The 12,231-nt window shown below is 40.2% G+C and overlaps 1 protein-coding gene across 2 annotated transcripts in view; it reads right to left on the bottom strand.

Annotated features, from left to right (window-relative positions):
- Window positions 1–5,923: 5,923 nt before the first annotated feature.
- LOC106808569 (fermitin family homolog 2-like) overlaps window positions 5,924–12,231 on the bottom strand; it is a 49,210-nt gene continuing 42,902 nt past the window's right edge. For both annotated transcript variants that reach the window (XM_014811334.1, XM_014811341.1), the window contains one exon: window positions 5,924–8,218. In XM_014811334.1, the coding sequence (XP_014666820.1) occupies window positions 8,036–8,218 (183 nt within the window). In that variant the 3' untranslated portion in view covers window positions 5,924–8,035. The remainder of the gene's footprint in view (window positions 8,219–12,231) is intronic.

Here is a 12,231-nt window from a genome sequence, read left to right as displayed (position 1 = left end):
GATCCCAAAGTTTCAAATTTGCTGACTTAGTTAAAGCATGTTGCATTTATAGTGAGGGACCATGTACGACAGGATGTTCACATAAAATAAGGCAGGCTGGGTTTTGGTTGCAAGCTTTAGGCATATTAAAAACTAGCTTTCATTAGCATGCTTTGTGCATGGGGCCGCCATTAAAACTCTATGAAAACTTATGGTCACGGGACGTGTATTTTGCCTACCAATTTTTAAATAACGTGTCGTATTGTTGTGGTATAAATATGTACAAGTGTGTTTTGAGCAGACATCTCAGCTAAGCAAGTAGTTCAAAAAATTGGGGCAAAAATTGCAACACAGTTACGCCTTTGGTATAAATTTACTTTCAAACGTGTAGTAGGCAAGTTTGCATGTTGTCATAGATAACAAACACGAGAAATCTACAAATGGAATAGATAGCATAACATTGCAAGTCCTACAAGTACAATCAAAAATAATTGGCATTATCATAAAAATTTCAATCGAGCACCTGCGAGAACTGCTTGTTGCTCTTGATACAGCGTTATATTTTCCTACTTTGGTATTGTGTGGTGCAACATTTTAGTTTGCCCGCATATAGGCTCGTTCACCACGAGACCTTCGTATTTATTAAATACGGTATTTGCGACATACCGAATTTCTTGCTAGCCGTGTTGAAACGCGGGCTTATGTTTCCAAGCCCTGCCAGAGAGAAGCGGACGTTTACAGCAGAATATTTTACACACCACAAGTTATGACTATGCTAAAACATATCAGATGCCATAACCCAAAATTACCACGCACAATGCACAATGGAAGCGTAGACTTCGCATAGTAAAATTATGGCTAAACTAATACGAATGTCTTTTACTACAAAGTTCTTAAATGTTTCTTACTCTTCTTTCGCCATTTATTACTATAACAAATTATAGCAACTGTAATATGCTGTTCAAATGTCTCTGCAACACGACAAAGTACACACCGCACGGCACCGCGCTGTGTGCACAAACGAACAAAATTATGGAGAAAAATCGTGATATTTTTCCGTTATATTATGTGTTTGATATATAGTATGGCTATGATTAAATCAACTATTTTCCGCTTCCGTTTCGATTACAGTACCTTGCACTTATTGAGATCGCTATATGAGATTAAGAGGACTAACCGAGACGGGGGGGAAAAGGTTAAGTAGGATCGTTATCCCCGTCCATGCGCAGTCTTTATCTTGGATGAAGTTTACATTAGTGACTGCAAATCTAAGCACAGGTGCTTTCTGCTTGCGCCTGCGGACCGTGACCCCACGCTGTCGCAGTTTAAAACGTCGATTAGTGCTGATACTGCGATGTCGCAACGCTCGAAGCAGATTCTTTCTTTTATAGTCGCTTGGACTCTTGCATCCAAACTTATTGCCGAGTCTGCGGCGCTAGCCCGGAGGTCACTTGCGACCGAGTTAACGGTGTCCTCGATCTATGATTAACATAATGGAAAATCGAAGCATAATTCGCATTTACACGGAGAGCCGCGTAGGTATCGAAGATGTTGTAAATCAGATTCAGCATCAACTCACTGGTCAACCAGATAAAGGTACCTGATTTATTAAGAGCCGGGGTGAATTAGCTATCCGTTCATTGCCTGCCGACGATATTATTTTAGGAGGCCGCAGTATTTTCTTGATCCAGTCGTACCACGGAGTGCCCGTCGATTAAGAAAGTTATTGATCAGGTCACTAGTGTGATATGTAAACAGCCATGCAGGAAAATATCAGTGGTTGTTAGGATGGTGAGGATAATGGTAAGTAAATATTATAAGTTATCATTAATATAAATTTTCTAATACTATAATATATAAGAGATACGTATATATAAGTAGACTCAGAATTGATATATAATTATAGTTATTCAATATGATTAGACTGCACAGACGGAGAAAAACGTAGCGAGTGATATGGCTGTGAGTGTTTCAAGTTGTTAGGATATGAACGCGGTTTATGTGTAAAATATAGAGGTTTGTCTGTTCTATCACTGGTTGTTTATCATTAATTGTAAGATTACCAGGTACGCGAGAATTGCAATCTGGCTGTTTCAATGTAGATTGATTTTTTCCCGGGGGGGTGTTTATTTTTTTTTTACTCATGTAAATTTAAAGCTAGTAAGATGATTATAATCGGGATGAAATCAACCTCCACTCGTGAATTCACCGGACTCTAGCTCCTTACACGATACATAGATATTTATATGTACAGGCTTTATTCTTTTTGATATAAACGGACCCTGACTTAAGCGGAACATCGGAAAGCAACGGAGTAATGATCCCGACTATGAGTATCAGATCCGCTCGCAGACATGAATTATATTGTTGATTTGCCCCGCTATTAGGATGTCGGCAATAAAACGTCTCCTGTTATTCATTGTAGTTACCGGCAAATATGTTGACTAAATGGCATGTAAGATGTACCTTATTTATATATCTAATTCACAATAGTTTGAGAATATGTTTTATTGTAAGTACGCTTTTGTATATATGTATGTATAGTGCTAATAGTTGGCTTTATAGGAAAAGAAAACTCACAATAGAATGTTCCTAGAGTACCAAGTCAGCAATTTAACAGGACTAATCGCAATTTTACCGGAGACCCCCCCCCCTATTTGGGTTCTGTTAAATCGACGAGGGCGAAGTATGAGTTATTCTTTATTTACTTGTTAAAACGCAAATGAGATATTAATGAAAACGACTTTGCGGACGAAATCTTATCAACGGATTAGGAATATTCCTAACATTAGTGTTGTTGACGACACTAGTTCCACGTTATTCTGTTTTTCCGTGGGATTGCTCTTAAACTTTTTTGTTTGTCTTCTCGATTGCTCGGTTGGTTGAAGATGATATATTTGCACGTGTAGAAACAGATTATCTACGATTTACATTGTGAACCGAGTTTATGCAATTAATTAGTCTGTCAAGTTGAAAATTCTAGAAGTATTGAATGAAGCAACTTGTGAAATTCTTTGTAAGTAATATTACGTAGCCCATTTAATGATGCGAATATGTTAACGTATTTCATACGAGATCTGCAAACAGGTTTAACGTAATTCCTTTGTGTATTCATGATTCTGTATATTTGCTACAGACTTACTGGGTGAATTGACAAAATCTCCGCGTCACGGAGTTTGTGCTCACAAACTCACCGATACCAGGGGTATGTTTGGAGAATGAGCGCTGTAAACGTCCAGCTGAGCTATTATTGTCGTGCGTGTGTGATTGTAGGGACAGTCTGTCTGTCAAGCTAGTAAACAGGTTAAATACCAAGCGTATGTGTTACAAAACTCTAAATTAGCATGTAAACGTAGACTTTTGATTCTTTGTTTGTGCAGATTTCGTATGCATTTAGTTTGTCAGCATGGGAAGGAATATATGGTTAAGCACCCATTTATGGTTATGGGTCGCGTTGTGTGATGCTAGGGACATTTTGCTGTCAGCAGTGAAATAGGTTCACGACTTTCGCAGGTACACCACAGCGTATCAGTTTGACGTATGTTTGTTATAAAACTTCCTAAAATTAGCATCTTGTAAAAACATCAGAAATAAAACATGCATTACACTATGACGTTGACGCATGGGAAAATTAAATTATATCCGGCGGTTTCTATTATGTGGTAACAATGGTCTCTGCTTGGATTAAAATGAGCTAATTAATTTAACGGCGGTTATTAAAATTATTTTTTTTTATCTTTCTATGGTTATATTATTTTTATTATTTCTGAAGTACCGGCCCTGATTGGAGTGAAGTGCTATAAGTATAAATTTTACCTATATAGATTGTTTCATACCGCTGCTAAAAATAAACTTATTTCTGGAGGACGATGGCCAACCTACCGGCGCTCGGCATGTGTCATGTCAGTGTTTGTTTCGTGTGTGGGCTGTCGTGCATGTTTGATGGTCGTCTGTAGCGGATGTGTCTGTGCGCCTGCGCTGTCTATCTGGACTGGCCGTCTTTTTCTTAGCATTTCACACTTCAATATAGGTGAGTCGACACATGAAATCCTTTCTATTATCGTTCTCACTTATAGGGCATTCCAACCGAATGCGCCTGTAAAGGTTTAACCCCCGTTCCAACATTGGCGCGCGCGCACACACACACGCGCGGCACACACACGTCAGACGCACGCAGCGCCGCAGCACAGCGTGTATTATTTAGGGTATATACTATTATACTATATATATATACATATAGGTATCTAGTAAGGATGAATGACCAGTTTTGATTGATATTATTCTATCCATGATAGCCGATGTGTGTTTTGAGTTCTTCGTATATTTTAAAACTATGTTCCTAGACCCCAGAAGTTTACAATTCTCAAAGTATAATGAATATCTCCTGTTTTTTTTCAAGCGGTGTTTTACAAAGCTAGCGGCTAATCATTCACGGTAATTCGCGTTGGTACGTTTGAGAGGACGGGGGTGAGAAAGTATATAATTGTAATTAGATCGAGAGTTACGCAAAACTAATGTTAAGACCACGAGGCAAGAATTAAAACAAGAGCGGCGCAGAGCGTCTGGGGACTCAGTAGATGAGAGGTGCATGGTGAGCTAGACGAAGGGGTATGTGAAAGACGGTAATGTGTGAAGGATCGTGGCGTCGAAGGTGAACAGACTTTGTTAGTGGCGATATGCAGATACGCAGTTGGACTGACAATTTATTTTTTTTGTTCAAATGCCTTAGGCAAAAACTTCGTTAGCATTTTTCTGGAATACCTTCCAAATTAGCCAATTGGTTGAATACAAATCCGGCGCTGCTGAAGAACTCTGTTTATATTGGGTCGCGCTGTGACACATAAGCACCCGTTAAGTGTAGTTAAAAAAAATAAGAGATGTTGTAAAAGTTATATGTTTTTTTAATTAAAATGTTGTAAATAAAATCATATGTATAATATTGTGCGGTGTTATTCGGAGGAAATTGAGTTTCAAATGAGAGATAAAGATAAGAAAAATACTAGAAAACAGCGTAAATAATAAAAAAGGTTGCATGGGATCATCTATCCAACGACCTTTGAGACGTGACGCCTGCGGGTTGTAGAGCGTTCGACGCTTGCGAGGACTTATTGGTCTTTCGTAGGATTATGGAGTGTCAGCCCATGAATAATGAGGGAACACTGGTGAAGACTTCATTGAGCAGTGTGACAAGGACATCGCCGTTGGATATGTATGAAACATAATCCTCGTGTAGAGGAAGCCGAGGGTCAAAAGATTATCAGACACTTATCTTCACTACGTAATGGCGAAAGCGTCCGTGTTACGTCAAATTTTTTGCATTGCAGTCTTTGCAATAAGTGATTAAATAATGGTAGCGTCAGCGCTGAAAACAAAAAGAGTTATCTTCACTCGCTGCTCCATTGAGGCCATGAGTCCTGGCGCAGAAAATTGTCTGATATGCTTGACCCTTTTTCCCCCACATGCCCTTTGACTGGACCTCAATTTCGCACTGGTGACTGGGTTTCCTGGCGGTCCACACATACACGAATATAAGTTAAGAGCATAGTCGAGGCGGGATTAGAGAAGTTGTGCCGCAAGTTCCGTATTTCCTTCCGAGTTACTTAGTTAAAGGCGGAAATATTTTGCCCTTCCGGTTTAACACGTCTCATGGACGTGATTGACCCCTTGGCCCCTTAAAATTTGTCATACCGTAGGTCCTTTTCACGATCCCCCCCGAGCAGTCACGGAAAGTAGTGAGGCAAGAGGCGTGAGCCGGTGGAATCGAGCGCCGTTAGAAGATTGACGGACGACGCCAACGTCACGGAACCGGACCGGGAACGCACGCACGCACGCACGGACGGACGCACGATCATGCGATTCTACAAGCTGCATCTGACTACGTCAGATGAGCTAAAAAAGCTTGAAATTTAACAAAGATTATATAAATAGTGTCACAACACATGTATACAACAGAAATAACTATACTTTTTATGTAAAGCCTATAATACGATTACAACAAATTTCAAAACTTTCCGTCCAAACAAATTCATATTTCGACCTATAAGATCGTCATGATAAATGCAAGTTTTCAGATACCTGAAGATACCAGTAAAACATGCCAAGAGTGGTCGCTAGTACTAGGCGCACTTGCACGCCGCGTTTGATAGCTTATTCGGGAACTATATTTAATAAAACAAATAAATACATGCAGTTCGAGGCCATTTGAGTTTGATGTTATTATGAATATAAAAATTAATAAAGATGAAACGACTTGATGGAGATGTAGACTGCTGCCGGCGCCTGATCGCACTCACAACCCTGTTATAAAATACTCGCGAAATACAAACCGGAGTGTTCACATCACGCAACCGCGTAAAAGCTATTTCGCGCGCATACATCATAATTATGTTCATCGGCCTCACTAGCGCGCTGAAGCAATAGACGTGCTGACACTGCAATCACGCCCGAGATAAATCACAACACGAAGCCACACACGTACAGCGCACGCATTCTGAAACATAAAAGCGAATCTTACGCGCACCCACTATACACGTTTGGTATAATCAAGAAGGCAATTGGCTCATATACTTAAGCTTATCCCTTTTGCTAACGGCATTTTCTCATACATTTCATGAAGCATACAAAGTGATTAAGAAACAACTCAATATAAATACATATTACAATCGGTTTGATAAACCAACTAAAAACTCTAATCTAATTATATTGTTCATAGTATTGTTAGCTAGGCACATTATTTGGTTTGGGTATTCGTAGTAATAATCGTGAATGACAATTTCGCTTTTACCCAACAACCTCTTTACACAGGCAAGGCACTTTTAATATTCATAGAAAACTCAAAACGGGTGTAAAAATCGACGCAATGCCAGCTAATGAATAGCTGCTGTACACAGTCACATAGTCAGGTATCATTTACAAGAATCGCATCTCTACATTTCAAATAAAACCCTTAACGAGATTACAGTGAAATATGAAATAAGGAAGATATTAGGAGCACATGGGCCACCCTCAAAACATTCACCAACACTTAGAAAACCTAGTGACGTTCTGCACGATGCATGCATGCTTAGGAACGAACAACTATAAAAAAAAGAAAGAAGCAAGCTGGTATGTGTAACGTCAAAGAAAGCAATAGATAGTGTCGGTGGCAAGTTGGAAAGAGGGTGGCATCCTGTTTTTATACTGACAGTTTGAGTACAAAAACAGAACCCCACCCATGACTATTCATAATTTTGATGTCAACCAAGATGCAGCTTTCATCTGTCCTCCATCCTGCTTAAAGGATACCCCTTTTTCAATTTCCCAATTTTCTCAAGCATTTAAAAACAGTTGAATTGCAACTATTAATAACAAGCATGGAATCTTTTTCATTATAAACCCCAAAGATTACTAGTTTTTTTTACTAATATTCTATACATATTTAATTGATATCATTTCTACATTGCATTTAGCACTACACTTACAATACCGTTATTATTAACTTGCTCATACAGCAATGAAATTTTGAATCAGCTAACTAATTATTCTTTGGCCAAAATATTTTAAACATACTTTTAGCTAATTAAATATCGACTTCATATACTGGTAAAGAAACACTTTTACTTTGGTTTTCAATGATTGCACAAACAGATGGGGAAGACTGTAAAATATACAAGTGGGATAGCAGTGATATAATGAATAGCTAACATAAATTCCAATAAAGTTTTCTTTGTTGGAAATTATGCAAGATACCATGCATTATCCATACTGGTTATATATTAAATCGTAGTCCAACACACGCATCATAATACTTCTGGCCTCTAGCATGTAGTTTACATATACCTTTCACAGTTTGGTTGATCATGATATAAAACACGATGAAATTCCAAAGTAACCAATGTCCTTTGGTAAATATTACAAGATTGACGTCTGTGGAAGAGACGACTTCAGGCTGACATTAATCAACAGCAGCTTTACAAGACAACATAGAATGCAGGCAACGACGCTGCACTGACACACGTTTCACAGAATTTCCCGAAGGCCTCATAACATATAGCCAACGCCCGTGGATCTTGGCAGCTTACGACCAGCCTCCCGTTAACTTGTGGAACAACTCTTCATTGAGCGTCTGGCTGGATTCCTTGGAACGCATGGAGCAGAATATGTAGCCACCAATGAATTCGTGGATGACCTTACAGTCTGCAGACGTGCAGTAAAAGACAAAGTCTTGTCCCTCCTCAAAGTTTATGATGACGTGCTTGATCTGTGAAGATATTTACACGTGTTACTACATACGCACGCACGCACGCAACCAACCACCCACCCTCACACGCACGCACGCACGCACGCACGCACGCACGCACGCACGCACGCACGCACGCACGCACGCACGCACGCACACACACACACACACACACAACACACACACACACACACAACACACACACACACACACAAACACACAAGATACACGCAAGCATGTACGCACCCTCCCACCTTATATATATATATATATATATTCAATATGATAGACTGCACAGACGCGTAACAGTGATAGGTTGGTGTTCAATATGTTAGGAATAACGCGTTTATTGTAAAAATGAGTTGTTTTTTATCACTGGTTTTTATCAATAATTTAGATTAACCAGTACAGAAATGCAATCCGTTCATGTAATGATCCGTTCATGTAATAAAGCTATAGTATTAAATGGTGGAATCACCCTCCCACTCTGAATTCACCGGACTCTAGCTCCTACTAACGATGACAATAGATATTTTATGTACACTTCATTCTTGATTTAACGGACCCTGACTTAGCGGACATCGGAAGCAACGGATAATAAATCCGCTGACTCAGAATCCCGCTCAGAATGAATTTATTGTGATGCACCCGCTATAGGATCATGGAAATAAAACGTCTCTGTATTCATGTGTCTACCGCAAAATGTAACTAAAACTGCTCTACTGTACCCTTTATTTATAATCATTCACAATGTTTAATATGTTTATTGTATGTACGCTATTGTATTATGTATGTATAGTGCTAATAGTGGGCTTTATAAGAAAAGAAAACTCACAAATAATGTCCCTAGCGTACCAAGTCAGCAATTAACAGACTATCGGCATTACCGGAGACCCCCCCCCCCTATTTGTCTGTTAAATCGAGGGCGAAGTATACGTTATTACTTTATTTACTTGTTAAACCAAGATATTAATGAAAACATTTGCGACGAAAATCTATCAACCGGATTAGAATATTCCTACCAGTAGTGTTGTGACCGACATAGTCCACGTTATCTGTTTTCCGTGGGATTGCATCTTAACTTTATTCGTTGTCTCTCGATCTCGGTTGGTTGAAGATTGATATATTTGCCTGTAAAACAGATCATAATCATACGATTTACATTGTGAACCGAGTTTATGCATTAATTAGCTGGTCAAGTGAAATTACTAGAAAGTATTTGAAATAAAGAAACTGTGAAATTCTTGAAGTATATACGTAGCACCATTTAGATGCGATATGTATACGTATCATTACTAGATCTGCAACAGTCTTAACGTAATCTCCTTGTGTATCATGTTCTGTATATTGCTACAGCTTACCTGGTGAATTGACAAAATCTCACGCTCACGGGGTGCTCACAAACTCACCGATACCAGGGGGTATGGTTTTGAGAATGAGCGCTGTACAAACGTCCAGCTGGCTATTTATTGTCGCGTGTGTGATGTAGGACAGTGTGCTGTCAAGCAGTGAACAGGTAAACCACAGCGTATGTGTTACAAACTCCTAAATTAGCATGTAAACGTAGGACTTTTGATCTTTGTTGTGCAGATTTCGTATGCATTTAGTTGTCACATGGAAGGAATATATGGTAAGCACCCATTATGTATGGTCGCGTGTGTGATGTAGGACATTGTGCTGTCAAGCAGTGAATAGGTCACGACTCGCCAGTGAACCACAGCGTATCATGCGTATGTGTTACAAACTCCTAAATTAGCATGTAAACATCAGAAATAACACACTGATACACATGACTTGACCGCGGGAAAAATAATTTATCGGCGGTTCAATTATGTGTAACAAGGCCTCTGATTGGATAAAAGAGCTATAATTTAACCGCGGTTAAATTATTTTTATCTTTATTTTTATTATTTTTTATTGTTTCTGAGTACGGCCCTGATTGGGTAAAAGTGCTATAATAATTTTACCTATATTGTTTCTACCGCTGTAAAAATAATTATTTCTGAGTAGGCCCCTACGATGGCCAACCTACGCGCTCGGGTGCATGTCAGTGTGTTTGTCTGTCTCTCTCTGTCTTTGTCTGTCTGTCTGCATGTATGTCGGCTGTCGGTCTGTCTGTGCGCCTGGCTGTCTATCTGACTGGCCGCTTTTTCTTAGCCATTTCACACTCAAATATAGGTGAGTCGACACATGAAATCCTTTCTATATCGTCACTTATAGAGCATTCCAACGAATGCGCGCTAATGGCCCTGTCACACTAGGGCGTATAGCCTTAACGTATGCCGAGCGAATGAATTATTTTGGAAAACCCATCATACGCTGGCATACGTCGACCCGGGCACCTAAAAAAATCTGGATTTTTGTGGATTGGTCGTATACATAACGTATACACAACGAATTGAACGTATACACAACGTATGTATAGCGTATCATTAACTTATATATAACTTATGGGAGCGTATCCGAGCGTATGGTCAACGAGTGCCTGGCGTTCTCGACGAATGGCCAGCGTATGGGTAGCGTATGAGTAGCGCATGTGCAGCGTGCTCGGCGTGTCACGAACGATCACGTGACGTAACAGGATAAATACCGTGCCGCTCTCGTCATAAATCAATAAAGCATCTACCATGCCTCACAAGCGATTGAATGCCCCTTCCAGTGGCAGACGGAGAGCAAAGATAACCCATGCACAACCAAAACCATCACCACCACCTGCAGAACAGCCAGACCAGCCTGACCAGCGTGACCAGCCTGACCAACCAGACCAGCCTGACCAGCCTAACCCTCATCCTACCGGCCATACACAGTCCAGGTCAAGATCCAGAGAACCTCGCTCACCCACTCCTCCGTCCCGTGAAGGCTCTGTCGTTTCTGTTGCCTCCAACTCCAGGAAGCCCAATGACCAGGCAAAGAAGAGAGGGCTACGAAGATTGTCTTTTCACTTACAGTAGAATAGGAGGAGAGTATGCTGGAGTTCTTGCAAGCAAATCTAATTAATATCTGGGACTCGCCCGCAACGCGCCCGCAACACGCTCACAGTACGCCAAATGAACGCTAGCTGTACGGTAGAAACACGTTAAATACGTTACTCCGTCGCCAGGCATACGTACAATACGTCTGAATACGTCAAGATACGTTGCAAATACGTCCAATATAGGTTAGAAGTAAGTTACTCAATCGTTGTCAATACGTTAGGTGTACGTTACACCCTCAGCCGACGTATCTCGACGTATGAATAACGTACCTCTAACATACCTTTAGCGTATGTCAACGTATGTCTAACGTACCCACAACGTATCTTGAACGTATCTATAACGTATGCCTAACCTATGAATTATACGTTGTCATACGCTAAAAGTTTTGAACAAACCAAAACATTTTTTCTGTCTCGGCGTTCCTCGACGTACGACAGCGTATCACAGCGTGCTGTTAACAAATACAACTTATGCCTAACATACTCCTAACCTATATCAACGTACACCAACGTATTGGCGAAAAATCTCATACGCTGGCATACGTTACGCCCTAGTGTGACAGGGCCATAAAGGTTTAACCCGTCACACACACATGCGCGCGCGCACACACACACGCGCGGGCACACACACGCACACACCATATATCATATATATATATATATATATATATATAGTTTAATAATGAATGACCATTTATTGCATATTATTCTTTCAGTGATACCGAATGTCTGTCTTATCTTCGACTATTCCTAGCACCCAAAGAAGTTTACAATTCTCAAGTATAATATATATCCCCTGTTTTTTTTCAAGCTGTTTTAAGCTAGCGCTAAATCATCACAGTAATGCGTTTTACGTTTGCGGACGTGCGTGGAAGGTAATGTACATTAGATCAGAATACAAACTATGTTCTGCCACACAAATTAAACCAGAGCCGCAGAGCGTCTGGGCTCATCTGAGGTCTGTTGCAACGGTTATAAACGTAACATTTCAGTTGTGCGTAGTGACACCTTTGTTAGGTGCAGATATGCAGATACGCAGTTGCGTACACATCATTTTAGC

The sequence above is a fragment of the Priapulus caudatus genome, unplaced genomic scaffold (assembly GCF_000485595.1).
Source record: "Priapulus caudatus unplaced genomic scaffold, Priapulus_caudatus-5.0.1 Scaffold13, whole genome shotgun sequence".
Lineage (NCBI taxonomy): Eukaryota > Metazoa > Priapulida > Priapulimorpha > Priapulimorphida > Priapulidae > Priapulus > Priapulus caudatus.
Note: the sequence above shows the minus strand (reverse complement) of the source record. Positions and strands in the feature narration are given on the sequence as shown.